The sequence below is a fragment of the Erythrolamprus reginae genome, chromosome 10, assembly GCF_031021105.1.
Source record: "Erythrolamprus reginae isolate rEryReg1 chromosome 10, rEryReg1.hap1, whole genome shotgun sequence".
Classification (NCBI taxonomy): Eukaryota; Metazoa; Chordata; class Lepidosauria; order Squamata; family Dipsadidae; genus Erythrolamprus; species Erythrolamprus reginae.
In genome coordinates this window covers 15,557,187-15,574,605 of record NC_091959.1, presented here as the reverse complement: position 1 = coordinate 15,574,605, position 17,419 = coordinate 15,557,187, and the positions used below count along the sequence as shown (strand labels likewise).

Below are 17,419 nucleotides of genomic sequence, written 5' to 3'. Positions count from 1 at the left end.
ACAATGAACTCACCCACAGAAGATACAACCTGTGTTAAAACTAATCAAATTTAGATAAATTAGAGTCAGCCGGATTGACAAGGGCAGCTATAGAACAATGAATAAACGAAAGAAATTAGGCAAACTTAGCCTAATTGGCTCTGGTTTAGTCATTGCATCTTAATTTTGAATCAGAATGAATTAAAATGATTACAGTAATCCCTCGTTTTTCGCGGGGGGATCAGGACCCCTTTGGGGGTCAGACAACCATTTCACAGGGGTCTCCTAAGATCGTGGGAAAGACAAATTCCCCATGGAGTTAGGAGCTTCAGCTTCTATTCTTGCCCCTTGGAACACATTTTTACAATCCCACCAATCAGGCATTTAAAGTGGGAGTGTCCCTCTGACCTTCCACCTCGAGGTTCGATTACTGCAACGCTCTCTACGTGGGGCTACCTCTGAAAAGTGTTCGGAAACTTCAGATCGTGCAGAACGCAGTCGCGAGAGCCATCGTGGGGCTTCCAAGATTGGCCCACGTTTCTTCAACACTCCGTGGCTTGCATTGGCTTCTGATCAGTTTCCAGTCACAATTCAAAGTGTTGGTTATGACCTTTAAAGCCCTATATGGCAATGGACCAGATTACTTCCGGAACCGCCTGCTACCGCACGAATCCCAGCGACCGATAAGGTCCCATAGAGTTGGCCTTCTCTGGGTCCCATCGACTAAACAATGTCGTTTGGCGGGCCCCAGGGGAAGAGCCTTCTCTGTGGCGGCCCCGGCCCTCTGGAACCAACTCCCCCCGGAGAGTAAAACTGCCCCCACCCGCCCTGTCTTTCGTAAACTACTCAAGACTCATTTATACCGCCAGGCATGGGGGAGTTGAGATATTCCTTCCCCCTAGGCCATTACAAGTTACGCGTGGTATGTTTGTGTGTATGTTTGGCTTTATAATAGGGGTTTTTAGTTGTTTTTATTATTGGATTGTACATGTTGTGTTTATTATTGTTGTTAGCCGCCCCGAGTCTGTGGATAGGGGCGGCATACAAATACAATAAATAATAATAATAATAATAATAACAACAACAACAACAACTATTATTATTATTATTATTATTATTATTATTATTATTATTATTCCTGCCAATCAGCTTACAGCTCTGTTGGGAGAATTGACGCTACACTTATAGTTGGGGGTCACCACAACATGAGGAACTGTGTTAAGGGATCGCGGCATTAGAAAGGTTGAGAACCACTGATATATAGAGAGTGGCGCGGTGGCCTAGAGGTGCAGCTCTCACCTCACAATGAAGAGACTGTGAGTTCAATCCTTGGTAGAGTCAGATATTTCTCTCTCTGGGCATAATGAGACTGTATCTGCTGAAAAAAACTCTGCACTGGCGACAGGAAAGGCATTCGGGCATAAAAACACTATGCTAACTCCATTCAGTTGCCCAGACTCCAGCTCACAAAGGATTATGAGGTTGTTAAATTAAGATGATGATTAGAGTTCATATAGAGTGATACCTTGTCTTACAAACTTAATTGGTTCCGGGACGAGGTTCTTAAGGTGAAAAGTTTGTAAGACGAAACAATGTTTCCTATAGGAATCAATGGAAAAGTGATTGATGCGTGCAAGCCCGAAATTCACCCCTTTTGGCAGCCGAAGCACCCATTTTTGCACTGCTGGGACTCCTCTGAGGTTCCCCTCCATAGGAAACCCCACCTCCGGACTTCTGTGTTTTTGTGATGCTGCAAGGGAAATCCCAGCAGGGGATCCCAGCATCACAAATACGAGTACTTCGCTGGCAACGGAAGTCCGGAGGTGGGGTTTCCCAGCAAGGGGAGCATCAGTGAAATTGCAGCATCGCAAAAACACCAAAGTCCTCAAAGCCCCACCTCCGGACCTCTGTGTTTTTGCGATGCTGCTATTTCACTGAGGCTCCCCTTGCTGGGAAACTCCACCTCTGGACTTCCGTTGCCAGTGAAGCGCCCGTTTTTGCGCTGCTGGGATTCCCCTGCTGGGATTCCCATGCAGCATCACAAAAACACGGAAGTCCAGAGGTGGGGTTTCCCATGGAGGGGAGCTTCAGGGGCATCCCAGCAGCGCAAAAACGGGTGCTTCACTGGCAACGGAAGTCTGGAGGCGGCGCATCCCAGTGGCGGCGGTGGGTTTGTAAGGTGAAAATAGTTTGGAAGAAGAGGCAAAAAAATCTTAAACCCCGGGTTTGTATCTCGAAAAGTTTGTATGACGAGGCGTTTGTAAGACGAGATATCACTGTATATATATTACCTCCCCCCCCCCCCTTTATGCACATAAACTTTGAATGACACGGAAAATTGCTTTCTCTAGGTCTCATATGCAGATATCCAGAAAAAGACTACGATTCGTTTCCTCTACCAGAGTCGGTCCCTCTCTTCTGTTTGCCAATGGGGGCGACAATTGAATGCTGGCCTTCCAACAGCAAATACCCCCTCCCAGTATTTTCTACCTTTGTGCTCACTGGAGCCTCAGCTGAAAAGGTACGATCCAATTTATCCTCAACTGTCATTCATTCATTCATTCATTCATTCATTCATTCATTCATTCATTCATTCATTCATTCATTTATTTATACGATTTTTTTAATGCCGCCCTTCTCCTTAGACTCAGGGCGGCTCACAACGTGTTAGCAATAGCACTTTTTAACAGAGCCAGAATATTGCCTCCCACAATCCGGGTCCTCATTTTACCCACCTTGGAAGGATGGAAGGCTGAGTCAACCTTGAGCCGGTTATGAGATTTGAACCGCTGACCTACAGATCTACAGTCAGCTTTGGTGGCCTGCAGTACAGCACTCTACCTGCAGTTTTTTCTTTTTTTCCATGTCTCTTTGCCACATTCAGTGCATCTGTCCAGCCATCTTATTTTCTTTTTGTCTCATACAAATACAGCTAGTCCTCGACTTACAACCATCTGTTTAGTGACCATTCAAAGTTACAACAGCACTGGGAAAAGTGACTTATGACCATTCCTCACACTTAACGACAGTTGCTGCATTCCCATGGCCATGTGATTCAGACGCTTGGCAAATGACTCATATTTATGACGGATACAGTGTCCCTGGATCATGTGATCCCTTTTTGCCCCTTTCCTGACAAGCAAAGTTAAGGGGAAAGCCAGATTCACTTAACAACTGCGTTTGCTCAGGTTCGCCTGGTGCACCAGTTGCGGCCCTACTTAGACTGGGAGTCACTGCTCACAGTCACTCATGCCCTCATCACCTCGAGGCTCGACTACTGTAATGCTGTCTACATGGGGCTACCTTTGAAGAGTGTTCGGAAACTTCAGATCGTGAGGAATGCATCTGTGAGAGCAATCATGGGCTTCCCCAGGTATGCCCATGTCACACCAACACTCCGCAGTCTGCATTGGTTGCTGATCAGTTTCCGGTCACAATTCAAAGTGTTGGTTATGACCTATAAAGCCCTTCATGGCACCGGGCCAGATTATCTCAGGGACCGCCTTCTGCCGCACGAATCCCAGTGAGGTCCCACAGCGTTGGCCTTCTCCGGGTCCTGTCGACTAAACAATGTCGTTTGGCGGGCCGCAGGGGAAGAGCCTTCTCTGTGGCGGCCCCGGCCCTCTGGAATCAACTCCCCCCAGAGGTTAGAACTTCCCCCATCCTTCTTGTCTTCCGTAAATTACTCAAGACCCATCTATACCGCCAGGCACGGGGGAGTTGAGACACTTTTTTCCCCAGGCTTTTAAAATATTTTTATATTTATGTTTGGTATGTATGTGCTTTTTGCTTTTTAATATGATAGTGTTTTATATGCTTTTTTAATATTAGATTTGTTTCGCTATAATATTGTTTTATTACTGTTGTGAGCCGCCCCGGGTCTTCGGAGAGGGGCGGCATACAAATCTAATAAATTGAATTGAACTGAATTATTTTTATTTTTCCAGATTCCTAAAAGCACATTTGCCGTGTTTGTAAGCAGATACAGTATGCCTTACATTTGAATGTTGCCATGGCAGATATATTTGAATGTCTTAGGCCTGGAGGAAAAACTTGGCAGATGCAGAATGCCCATGTCACTTAAATTAAATGTACTGTCACTTACAGGTCTATGGTGCTGCTATTCAGTTCTATGAAACATACTCCGAGGAAAGCCTGACAGAAAAACAGAAGTCTCAACTTGGCGTCATGGCCCTACCCAGTTCCAAAACCATTCAGACTAACAAGTGCATCTGCCTGCTGTCCCACTGGCCGTTCTTCGATGCGTTCAAGAAATTTCTCACTTTTCTTTACCGCTACTCAATATCTGGTCCACATGTCCTTCCTATTGAGAAGTAAGTTGAAGGGGTATTTTGAGTTCCACACATCATTAACTGTCATAATTTTGATGATTTCTGTGGAAAAGGCATTTGAACCAGCCTATGCCCTTAGTAACTGGTGCAGGCTGCCTGGTGTCACCCCAATTCCTGTCGCCCCCCCCCCCCCTCAAATTTGATCATTCTTTTTTTCCTTTCCTGGTCTGCTGTAATGCAAACCTGATAGTGGGTGGGGGGGCCCAGGCTCCATTTTCATTGGCAGAGGGCCAGCAAAATAATCTAAAAACAAAATGTTTCCCCTTTTGCATTTGAGCAAGTAAGAAGGGACAGGAAAGGAGAAAGGAAAAGGAGGAAAGACCTAAAAAAAGAAGAGAAGATGGGAAGAAAGCAAGGAAGGAAAAAGAAGGAAAGAGGGGAAGGAAGAAGAAGAAGAGAATGAAGTGAAAGGGAGGGAAAGAAGGAAGGAAGGAAAAAGAAGGAAAGAGGGGAAGGAAGAAGAAGAAGAGAATGAAGTGGAGGGGAGGGAAAGAAGGAAGGAAGGAAAGGAAAGAAGGAAAGCAAGGAAGGAAAAAGAAGGAAAGAGGGGAAGGAAGAAGAAGAGAATGAAGTGAAAGGGAGGGAAAGAAGGAAGGAAAGGAAGGAAGGAAGGAAGGAAGGAAGGAGATTATAATGAAGGAGGGTCTGACGAAAGTCCTGCTTTAGCACTTGGCCACCACAACTGCTCCCAACACAAGTGGTGTCGAGCTGGCCATACACCTCCCCTCCCCCAGAAGTCAAACACAAACCTTAATGAAATCGAATTTGACACCTCTAATCTAGGGATAGCTTCGAGGATAGTGGTGGGGAGACAGGGCCCAACAATGATATGATGACACCTCTGTTGGGGATAGGAAAGGAAATGCTGTATTTTTGGAACTGTAAGATGCTATGGACTATAAGATGCAACTAGCTTTTGGGGAGGAAAACAAGAATAAAATCTGCTTCTGCCTCTCAGCAATTTGCTCCTTGCAGCAAACAGCCTGGTCATCTTCAGCACAGCCTGATTTAGTACGAGCAACTGATTAGCGGTTGGATTGGCCTCTTGGAATACCAACAATCAGGCGTTGCAGGCTGCGGGGATCACTGCCCCTGCACCCCATTTTCAACCTCTGCATACCCCATTTTTGACCTCTGCGTGTCCTGTTTTTAGCCTGTCCAAGGCTGCGGGGGATTGCTGCTGTCACCTCTCGCCACCAAACAGGACATGTGGAAACCGAGATACCCAGAGGCCGAAAATGAGGCACACGGAGGTGGCGATCTCCACAGCCTGGAACAGTTGATCATCGATATTACAGGGGCCGATCCAACCATAAGAACCTAAGAAGAGCCCTGCTGAATCAAGCCAAAGCCCATTGAGTCCAGCATTCTGTGTCACACGGTGGCCCACCAATTGTCCATGGGAATCTTGAGCAGAAAGAGAAGGCAAGACCCTCCCTTTCCCCTGACCCCCAACAAATGGTACTCAAGGGAACCCTGCCTGCCTCAACCAACATAGAGGCGGCACACGGACATCCATTTCAATCACCACCAATCACTTGGCATCCATGAATCTGTCTAATCCTGCCTTGAAGCTATCCAGGCTGACAGCTGTCACGACCTCTTCTGGAAGTGAATCCCATAAACCAACGACCCTCTGGGTGAAGAAATATTTCCCTTGATTTGTCCTCACTTTCTTACCTATGAGCTTTAGAGATTGCCCCCTCGTCCTAGTACAGTAGTCCCTCGCTATACCGCGCTTCACCTACTGCGGCTTCACTTCATCGCGGGTTTCTGAGGAAGCCGATCGGCAGATTTAAACAGCCTGCCGAACTCGATTGGCAGGTTTTTCAAAAATAAAATAAAATCTAAAATTGTAAATACTGTATTTAAATACTGTATCTAAAATAAATACTGTGTGGGAAGGGTTTATAAACACTTAAAACAATGAAAACTTACCAAACAATTACAATATAAATACTTAAATAAGTACTATCAGTCGATAAATTCCCCATCGCGGATTTCACCTATCGCGGCCGGGTCTGGAACGTAACACCAGCGATAGGTGAGGGACTACTGTATTGTGTGATTGAGGGCGGAGAGTGCGTCTTATAGTCCAAAAATTACGCTATTTGGCTTTTTTGCCATTGCCTTTTAGAGTTTGGGGCCCAGCAGAGGTTTATTCCATCCGTTTTATATTGAACTGCTGTTATAAAAAGCAAACGTCTAAAAGCAAAATCTCTTGTGTGATATTGATGGAATGTATACTGGCCATAGAGGAGTCCTCCTGTTTTCTTTTCACATGATCGATGATACTATAATGCGTTTGTACCAACCGTTAGACCAAAATTCTTCAGATTACTGTTTATGACCCATCAAAAGTACACTGGGGGTGTTTGTTCCCCAGTTTGTTTCTTTAGCTCAACCTGCAACTGAGATCTTACTAAACTGGCCACTGTTTAGCTTTCTGTCTGAATCTGAGGATCTATGGATCAATCGATCGATAGATCTCTGCTTAGTTTCAAATGGGTTTAATCTTTGCAAGCTATAAACCTGCTCCTCTTTGCAAGCAATAAACCAAGAGTCCGAAGGATATAGTGTTCCCTCGCTTTTCGCGGGGGATGCGTTCCGAGACCGCCCGCGAAAGTCGAATTTCCGCGAAGTAGAGATGCGGAAGTAAATACACTATTTTTGGCCACGAACAGTATCACAAGCCTTCCCTTAACACTTTAAATCCCTAAATTGCAATTTCCCATTCCCTTAGCAACCATTTAGATCATTACTCACCATGTTTATTTATTAAAGTTTATTTTAAAAAATATTTATTAAAGGCGGACGAAAGTTTGACGATGACATATGATGTCATCGGGTGGGAAAAACCGTGGTATAGAAAAAAAACCCGCGGAGTATTTTTTAATTAATATTTTTTGAAAAACCGTGGTATAGCCGTTTCACGAAGTTTGAACCTGCGAAAATCAAGGGATCACTGTATATTCTCTTAGCTTGTTGAATATGATATACTGTATTAAAAGCCTAGCATGCATTCTATAAATAAATGCTGATTTATTTGTTTTTCTTAAGACAAAGTCATTATTCCCTCCTTAGGCATATTTCCCATTTTATGCACAAGGTTCCTTTTCCATCTCCACAAAGACCAAGGATTTTAGTTCAGGTAAGTGTGAATTCATTTCATTCTGTTCATACATTTATTCAGATGGGTAGGTTCCATTAAAAACAAAAGACATTGTAAAAATGTTACAGGCTTGGAACCACACATTTGCTACTCAGTACTGGAAGTCATCAAGAAATGTGTATCAGTCACACTTTTTATGTTACAAGGCTGCTTATTTAGCTTACAGGGCTACTTTTTAAATATATCTAGGCCTAGGATCAGTTGGTAAATGAAAAAGATTGGCTTTTTCTTAATGTTATCATTATAAAATAAAGCTAGATTATCAGATACTAATTTAAAAAAAATATATTTTCTGGAAAGTTGGCATGTTAAATTTGTCCAACGATAAATATTTTTGGACCATTTTTTTAAAACAAACCCCAGACACATTTGATATAGAATTCAATTATATTTTCAAACTTTCTTGGGCCCTACCCCAAAATACCTTTATTTGCTATTTTAAATCATTTCACAATTCAGTCTGATTGGTGGAAATTTTCCCTTTATGGAAATCAATTCTGTATTAAAGTTTAAAAGCTGCAATGTATGTGATGTGGGAGGTGAATTACAAAAAAAAAAAAAGATATCTGGCAGTTTTAAAAATATTGAGCTTGCATATTTTTTTTCTGGGCACTCCCTGGGATTTTTTTGGGAAAGGACATCTGTAATAAATTATTTAACCAGTTTTATAGAATTTGCAAGCAGACAGAACAGCAGTTGAAGCTGCGTGAAATTCTGGAGTCAAACCATAATATCTATTTCATGTTAATATATCTTTATACTTTTTTTAAACATTAGAGATCTGCATATTTAACCATCATGTTTTTCAAGTCTACAGCAGCGGTCTTAATTCTGTGACAGCAATATATTTTCCATACAAACAAATTGCTTGATATTTAAATCTTTAGGTAAATATAAAAACCATGCTTTTATTGTTTTATAGCTATCACCCCATGATAATCTGATTCTTAGTCAGCCCATATCATCACCTCTACCACTGAGGCAAGTAAAAATATATGTGCGTGTGTATATATTTGTATGCTGTTATGTGAGGGATGAATAAGCTAATTTGGAAATTAATGAAGAAGACAACAATAAAAATACAGTGATACCTCATCTTACAAACTTTTCGAGATACAAACCTGGGGTTTAAGATTTTTTTGCCTCTTCTTCCAAACTATTTTCACTTTACAAACCCGCCGCCGCCGCTGGGATGCCCCACCTCTGGACTTCCATTGTCAGCGAAGCACCCATTTTTGCACTGCTGGGATTCCCCTGAGGCTCCCCTCCATGGGAAACCCCACCTCTGGACTTCCATGTTTTTGTGATGCTGCAGGGGAATCCCAGCAGCACAAAAACAGGCGCTTCGCTGGCAACAGAAGTCCGGAGGTGGGGTTTCCCAGCGAGGGGAGCCTCAGTGAAATCGCAGCATCGCAAAAACACAGAGGTCCGGAGGTGGGGTTTCGAGGACTTTGGTGTTTTTGCGATGCTGCGATTTCACTGATGCTCCCTTCGCTGGGAAACCACCTTTGGACTTCCGTTGCCAGCGAAGTGCTCGTTTTTATGCTGCTGGGATTCCCCTGCTGGGATTCTCCTGCAGCATCGCAAAAACACAGAAGTCCGAAGGTGGGGTTTCCCATGGAGGGGAGCCGCATGGGAATCCCAGCAGCGCAAAAATGGGCGTTTTGGCTGGCAAAAGGGGTGAATTTTGGGCTTGCACGCATTAATCGCTTTTCCATTGATTCCTATGGGAAACATTGTTTCGTCTTACAAACTTTTCACCTTAAGAACCTCGTCCCGGAACCAATTAAGTTTGTAAGACAAGGTATCACTGTATATAAATACAGTATATCAAGAAAGAATAATTAATTTCCTCTCTAACTCTTAAAGTTTGCAATGAGGAAAATGAAACAGAAAAATAAATCTATAAAAATTGCCCATTTAAAAATGGAAACTTTACACTACAGAGCAGTTGCACCTGGATTTATTCTGCTTTTCTTTTCCCGCCTACTCGGGCAGCCCCTTAACTTACAATCACTGCCAGCCCAACATTTCCATTGCTAACCAAGACAGTTGCTAAGTGAGTTCCGCCTCTTTTTATGACCTTTCTTGTCACAGTTGTTATATGAATCACTGCAGTTGTTAAGTCACTCACACGGTTGTTAAGTGAATCTGGCTTCCCCGTTGACTATACCTGTTAGAAAGTTGCAAAAGGTGATCACGTGATCCCGGGACACTGCAACCCTCATATATACGTGTCAGTCGTCATGTTTATTTTGATCACATGATGGGGGGGGGAATACTGAGATAATTGTCCTACAGGTAGTCCTTGACTTAGCAATCATTCGTTTAGTGACCATTCAAAGTTACAGCAGCACATGGCCATTTTACATAGAAACATAGAAGATTGACGGCAGAAAAAGACCTCATGTTCCATCTAGTCTGCCTTTATACTATTTCCTGTATTTTATCTTAGGATGGATCTATGTTTATCCCAGGCATGTTTAAATTCAGTTACTGTGGATTTATCTACCACGTCTGCTGGAAGTTTGTTCCAAGCATCCAATACTCTTTCCAATACTCTTGCTGTGAGCCGCCCCGAGTCTACGGAGAGGGGCGGCATACAAATCAGATAGATAGATAGATAGATAGATAGATAGATAGATAGATAGATAGATAGATAGATAGATAGATAGATAGATAGATAGATACATAGATAGATAGATAGATACATAGATACATAGATACATAGATAGATACATAGATAGATACATAGATAGATACATAGATACATAGATAGATGTTTTCTCACGTTACTTCTGATCTTTCCCCCAACTAACCTCAGATTGTGCCCCCTTGTTCTTGTGTTCACTTTCCTATTAAAAACACTTCTCTCCTGAACCTTATTTAACCCTTTAACATATTTAAATGTTTTGATCATGTCCCCCCTTTCCCTTCTGTCCTCCAGACTATACAGATTGAGTTCATGAAGTCTTTCCTGATAAGTTTTATGCTTAAAACCTTCCACCATTTTTGTAGCCCGTCTTTAGCGTTTAGGACCGCTGCAACATGATAAAAATTCAGTCCTGTGATCAAATTTTGGATGCTTGACAACCAGTTTTTATGACGGTTACAGTGTCTCCTTTTGCAACCTACCAACAAGCCAAGTCATTGGGGAACCCAGATTCACTTAACAGCCATGTTTCTAAGCTTAACATAGAAACATAGAAGTCTGACGGCAGAAAAAGACCTCATGGTCCATCTAGTCTGCCCTTATACTATTTCCTGTATTTTATCTTAGGATGGATCTATGTTTATCCCAGGCATGTTTAAATTCAGTTACTGTGGATTTACCAACCACGTCTGCTGGACGTTTGTTCCAAGGATGTACTACTCCTTCAGTAAAATAATATTTTCTCATGTTGCTTTTGATCTTTCCCCCAACTAACTTCAGATTGTGTCCCCTTGTTCTTGTGTTCACTTTCCTATTAAAAACACTTCCCTCCTGGACCTTATTGAACCCTTTAACATATTTAAATGTTTCGATCATGTCCCCCCTTTTCCTTCTGTCCTTCAGACTATACAGACTATACAGATTAACAACTGCAGTGATTCACTTAACAACTGTAGGAAGAAAGATTGTAAAACGGAGCAAAGTTCAATTGAAGTGTCGCGAAGCAACATAAATTTTGGGCTTAATTGTTGTAAATCAAGGACTATTTGATGCTTACTTTAGTGCAGTATTTCCCAACACTGGCCATTTCTAGGGATTTCAGTTGTCAGAATTCTTCTTGATGGCCATGCTGGCAGTGGAAATCTGGGAATTGATGTCCAGAACCCCAAAATGGCTAATCCTGGGAAACGCCGCTTATATTGTTTCTGGTTTGTTTCATTTTGTGGTAGATTACTCAGCTCTTAAGATTGGGGCAGTTGACGACAGATGTATTAAGAAAGCAAATAAATAAATAAATATTATGAAAATCAGTTTCCGGTTTGCGGTTTTTCTCCAGGCGAGGAGGTCAAGCACACTAAAAATGGGAAGTGTGACTTTCCAGTCAAGCTGGGGAAACCAGTCAAAGCTAAATGACAATTTGTTCTTGATTTGTGAACCTTGAAGTTATTGAAACCAGGGAAGAATGACACCAGGTTCAGAGAGAGTGAGGAGGGTTCCAAGCCTGGTTTGTTTGATCTCAAATGACTTGTTTGCAGTGAACTAAGTCCATTTCTGGCTGTGCTGTGCGCACATGTTAATTCACAAACTTCACTCTACAACTTTATAAGTTAATGGAGTGCCAAATGTAAAACTGCTTTTTAATCTATCCTGTGCTATGTAATTTTAGCATTGCTTAAACTTGTCGTTGAAAACCCGTATGCTGCATCATTGGTTGCTGGGCTAACATTGGGGGGAAATGTGGTTTGGTTCTTGGGGGGGAGAAAGCCATTTCTAGTATTTATCCCTGTTCCTTTTTTTATTAATAGCGGAGGGAAGTTTTCTGCTCTTCTGCAGAATCTGGGACCCGAGAATGCTATAAATCTCCTAGTCTTTGCAGTGACAGAACATAAAATACTCATCCACTCCTTACGCCCTTCAGTCCTCACCAGCGTAACCGAAGCCCTGGTCTCTGTAAGTTGTGACAATTTCTCAAACAAGTATTTTCAAATTAAGATAATGGAAAATATCCCCCTCCCCAACTAACTGACTGTAAAATATCTTTTAAAGCTCAGGGCCCCTAAAAATAATTATTACAATTTATAACAGTGCTGCATTGTGCTTCTAATCGATCTCTGAACACAATTTAAAGCATTGGTTATTACCTATAAAGTCCTATATGGCTCAGATTTTGTTTTTTATAAAAACCTCATGATTCACTTATCAATTACAACAATACACTTTAAAACTGTGGCAAAACTGTGAACTTTAATACCAGATGTGCCTAAACCCTGTTTGTTTGGTATGGATGTTTTGTTAGATTGTTTTTTTGGGGGGGTGTTTATAATTGGGTTTGTTAGGGTTATGAGGTTTTATTTATTGTTGTTTTATTATTGTACCATTGTATTGTTTTTATTGTTGTAACCCGCTCTGAATCCTACAGGATTGGGCGGCATAGAAGTCGAATAAATTAAATGAAATTAATTTAAAAGGTTGTAAAATGACACACAGCCCACTTAACAACTGCCTTGCTTAGCAATGGAAACTTTGGTTGTAGGTCAAGCACTACCTGTTCTATTTTAGTTAAATTTAAAATGGGCTATGGTGGATTTGGACCTACTAGAAGGGATGAATGTTTGTGTGACCTAGATACGTCTAGTCTAAGGATTGGGAGTGATATGATAGCAGTCTTCCAATATTTAAGGGGTTGACTGAAAGAAGATGGGGGCAACCTGGTTATTGAAACGGATGTCCACGTGCCGCCTCTATGTTGGTTGAGGCAGGCAGGATTCCCTTGAGTACCATTTGTTGGGGGTCAAGGGAAAGGGAGGGTCTTGCCTTCTCTTTCTGCTCAAGATCCCCATATACAATCGATGGGCCACTGTGTGACACAGAATGCTGGACTTGATGGGCTTTGGCCTGATTCAGCAGGTCTCTTCTTATGTTCTTAACCTATTCTCCAAAGCACCAGACAAGAAATAAAAAACGGAAGATCACTAAAGAGAGATCCAACCTAGAAGTAAGGAGAAATTTCTGGATAGTGAGAACAAGGCTTTTAAGAAGAGACTGGACAGCCATTTATCTGGAATTGTATAGGGCAGTGATGGCAAACCTATGGCACGGGGGCCACAGGTGACACGCAGGGCCGTATCTGCTGGCACATGAGCTGCTGCCCTAGCTCAGCTCCAACATGCATGTGTGGGCCAGCCAGCTGATTTTTGGCTCCCAGAGGCCTAGGAAGGTGCTTTTGGCTTCCAGAGAGCCTTGGGGATAGGAGAGGGCATTTTTACCCTCCTTCGGCTCCCAGGAAGCCTTTGAAGCTTGGGGAGGGCGAAAAACAAGCCTACTGGGCCCATCAGAAGTTGCAAAACAGTCTGTTTCTGGCCTCCAAGGGGGTGGGGGAAGCTGTTTTTGCCCTCCCCAGACATTGAATTATGGGTGTGGGCACTCACACATGTGCAATAGTGCATGCGCACACTATTTCGGCACCCGAGGGAAAAAAAGGTTTGCCATCACTGGTATAGGGTCTCCTACTTGAGCAGGAGGTTGGACCAGAATATCTCCAAAGTCCCTTCTGAAGGGCTGCCCATCACTGGCGCTCCTGGTGACCGGTGCAGGGGTGCACACATCTAGGGTGCGCGCGCATGTGTAGGATGCAAAATGTCGCACAAGGGTGCTCAGGCAATTTCGCCGATTTTCGGTGATTTATTTGCTTCTGCGCATGCACAGAAGCAAAAAACCACCGAGAATCAGCAAAACCTCGCACGCACGAGCATTCTCGCGTGAGATTTTGCATGTGGTACATGTGCAGAAGCTGAATCTTGCCTGGGCACATGCAGATGCACATCGGTAGCTGCGTGCGCATCACGATTTTCGCTCTCACGTTATAGCGTGGCCCATACCGGGTGCAGCTCACTACTGCTTCTGATGTTCTGGTTCTGATGTGGTGATGGGCCTTTATTGTTTGCAAAATTCTTCGGTTTTAGAGTGTTTTACCAGCTGCAGATCAAACTCAGCAGGAGGTTCGAACCCCATTTGTGGAGTGGGTAGGAGGGCCGGTTGTTCAAAGAAATGAAGTCAAAAATTCCACTGAGCTAGCATAAGCCCCTCCTGCCCTCCACTTCACACTGAGTGTCATGTTTTAAATATTTTGTTTGTTCTGCTTTCACCTCCTGAGGATGTTTGTACAGATGGCTGCGGAGCCCTATTATTCATCTAGTTCAGATCATTAGCACAGTCCTAGTCAAAGGTTCTCCATTACATACAAATTAACAGAGATAAAGAAAACACCCTTTGTTGATGAAAAAGGCAGGTATAAATCTAATATATCAATCAATAGTCATGGGTTGTTATTATATACTGTTATTTCAAGCGGTTTATTCATGAGAACATCCCAATTATACCTATCCATTGGCCTAATTGATATTTTATTTTTATTTATTTTTAAAGACAGACAAGAACAAACAACATTAAACATTTAAGGAGCTACCATTGCTCCGCTTGTCATAGAAGTCTAACTAATACAGAAAAAAGAAACCGAACTATAATCAGATCAATACAGAAATATCACACATGCACATTATATTCTTGTGAAGTTTAACTCTATATTCTTTATGTTAATTAAGTTTCTTATCTATAAAATATCAAATACTTATTCAAAAAATAGAATATAAAAAATAACACTTCTAACTTTATCATACTATAAAGAAAACAAAACAAAAACTCTATGTTTATATTGTTTTTAAACTATTACACTCTATCTATAAACCTTCAAAATAATTAGTTCAAATAATTATAAATTCTTACTTATTTGGCTTTTAATACTATATGAATGGTGAAATTTTAGGCCTAATTGATATTTTAAAAGAAAGGAATTGCTACTTTCCATAATGATGTACCAGTATTTAAAGTGGAATATGGTTTATGAGTGTTCCCTTTTCTTCAGAGACAGACAGCCTTTCTTTTGTCAAGAAAAACCTTTTTCCAGGTATAATATGCTAGTCTTCATGAAGGGTGGAGCAGAATCAGACAGATTCTGCTTTATTTTGGTCACAGACCAATAAGTACAATCAATAAATCGAGCAACCCAAGACTATCTTCTAATAACAATGAATAGATGCTTGGAGTTGCTTATAGTCTGAGATCCTCTTTTTCTTCAGCAGAACATCCCAAAGGTGCTTTTTCAAAAGGCAACTGGCCAAAATGTATCCACACACGTCACTTAACTGTTGGAAATGTAATCCTATACAAGGAACATTCTACCTCATGTGGTGGACATGTCCCGTCGCAAAGAAATATTGGAGGAAAATTAAAAATTGGATTGAGGAAATAACGGAGCAAAAGATTGAAACGAGAATTATTTCTTTGGGGAATAATACAAGAAAATATTAGAAAAGAAATTTACTATATCATACAACACATAACAGCAACGAGAATCATGTTTGCACAAAATTGGAAGAAAGAAAAGAACCCTCCGAATGCAGTGGTCATAAAAAAAGGTGCTGGAATGTGCAGAGATGAGTAAACTAACAATGAAATTGAGAGAGAGAGAGAGAGGAAACAGATGGCATGATTGGCTCAAAAAGAAAAGTACAGTGATACCTCATCTTACGAACTTAATTTGTTCCGTGACCAGGTTCGTAAGTAGAAAAGTTCATAAAACAAAGCAATTTTCCCCATAGGAATCAATGTAAAAGCAAATAATGCGTGCAACCCCATCCCCAAAAACACCCCTTTTGCCTTGCGCCACTGGGAATCCCCGCCTCCGAACTTCCGTTGCCAGCCGAAGCGCTGGGATTCCCCTGAGGCTGCCCTCGCTGGGAATCCCTGCCTCCGGACTTCCATGACCAGCCAAAGCGCTGGGATTCCCCTGAGGCTTCCCTTGCTGGGAAACCCCACCTCCAGACTTCCGTTGCCAGCCGAAGCGCTGGGGTTTCCTTTAGCCTCCCCTCGCTGGGAAACCCCCCCTCCGGACTTCCTTTGCCAGTCAAAGCGCCCGTTCTTGCATTGCTGGGATTTCCCTGAGGCTCCCCTCGCTGGGATTCCCTTCATTTTTGCTGGTGCTGCTTTGAATCCCAGCAAGGGGAGGCTCAGGGAAATCCCAGCACTTCGGCTGGCAACGGAAATCCGGAGGCGGGGCATCCCAGCAGCAACGGCTCAAGTTCGTAAGATGAAAATAGTTCGGAAGAAGAGGCAAAAAAGTCTTAAACACCGGGTTCGTATCACGAAACGTTCGTATGAAGAGGGGTTCGTAAGACGAGGTATCACTGTAAAATCAATGTGTAAATTAAGCTAAAAAAGAGGTGTTACAGTGGGGGGGGGGAATTGTGATAGATGTAACTTTAAATCTAAACGGTTGTAAGATGATATATACCAGTGATGGTGAACCTATGGCACAGGTGGCACAGGTGGCATGCAGAGCCATATCTGCTGGCACGCAAGCCGTTGCCCCACGTCAGTTCCAACGTGCATATGTGTGCCGGCCAGCTGATTTTTGGCTTGCACAGAGGCTCTGAGAGGGCATTGTTGGCTTCCAAAGAGCCTCTGGGCAGATGGGGGAGAGCGTTTTTACCCTTCCCTAGCTCCAGGGAAGCCTTTGGAGCCTGGGGAGGGTGAAACACAAGCCTACTGGGCCCACCAGAAGTTGGGAACCAGGCCGCTTCTGCCCTGCGGAGGGCCTCCAGGGGTCTGGGGAAACTGTTTTCGCCCTCCCCAGGCATTGAATTATAGGTACGTATAGGCACTCGTGCAGGCGCCATAGCACGCACACATGCTATTTTGGCACCCAAGGAAAAAAAGATTCGCCATCACTGATAAATACAATAGTGTATAACTCACTGTTTCCCAACCTTGGCAACTTGAAGATATTTGGACTTCAACTCCCAGAATACCCCAGCCAGCAAATGCTGGCTGGGGAATTCTGGGAGTTGAAGTCCAGATATCTTCAAGTTGCCAAGGTTGGGAAACACTGGTATAACTATTAATTAAAGGTGTATAAAATGAATAGATAAACATAAAAAATGTATAAAACAATAATCATAATTAGGGAGAATGTCGAATTGAGAAGGAAAATTCCGATGCTCTAAAGCTGTATTAGTGGAATTGTATTTTATCTAGGTGTATCTTATATGTTTGTGTTTTATGTTGTTTTGTTCTTAATTTGGAAAATGTCAATAAATAAATTTTAAAAAAAATTTCAATCAATAAATTTTTTTAAAAAGCAACTTGACTTTGATTTTTCCTTGAAGGCCTTTCTCTTTTCATCCAAGAAGCTTCTTCTGTTCTGAC

The 17,419-nt window shown here is 42.4% G+C and overlaps 1 protein-coding gene across 4 annotated transcripts in view; it reads left to right on the top strand.

The window, feature by feature from the left end:
* DENND4A (DENN domain containing 4A) overlaps window positions 1-17,419 on the top strand; it is a 128,883-nt gene that overhangs the window by 44,140 nt on the left and 67,324 nt on the right. For all 4 annotated transcript variants that reach the window (XM_070762668.1, XM_070762667.1, XM_070762665.1 and 1 more), the window contains exons 5-9: window positions 2,331-2,500; window positions 4,087-4,313; window positions 7,416-7,482; window positions 8,426-8,484; window positions 11,962-12,106. In XM_070762668.1, the coding sequence (XP_070618769.1) occupies window positions 2,331-2,500; window positions 4,087-4,313; window positions 7,416-7,482; window positions 8,426-8,484; window positions 11,962-12,106 (668 nt within the window). The remainder of the gene's footprint in view (window positions 1-2,330; window positions 2,501-4,086; window positions 4,314-7,415; window positions 7,483-8,425; window positions 8,485-11,961; window positions 12,107-17,419) is intronic.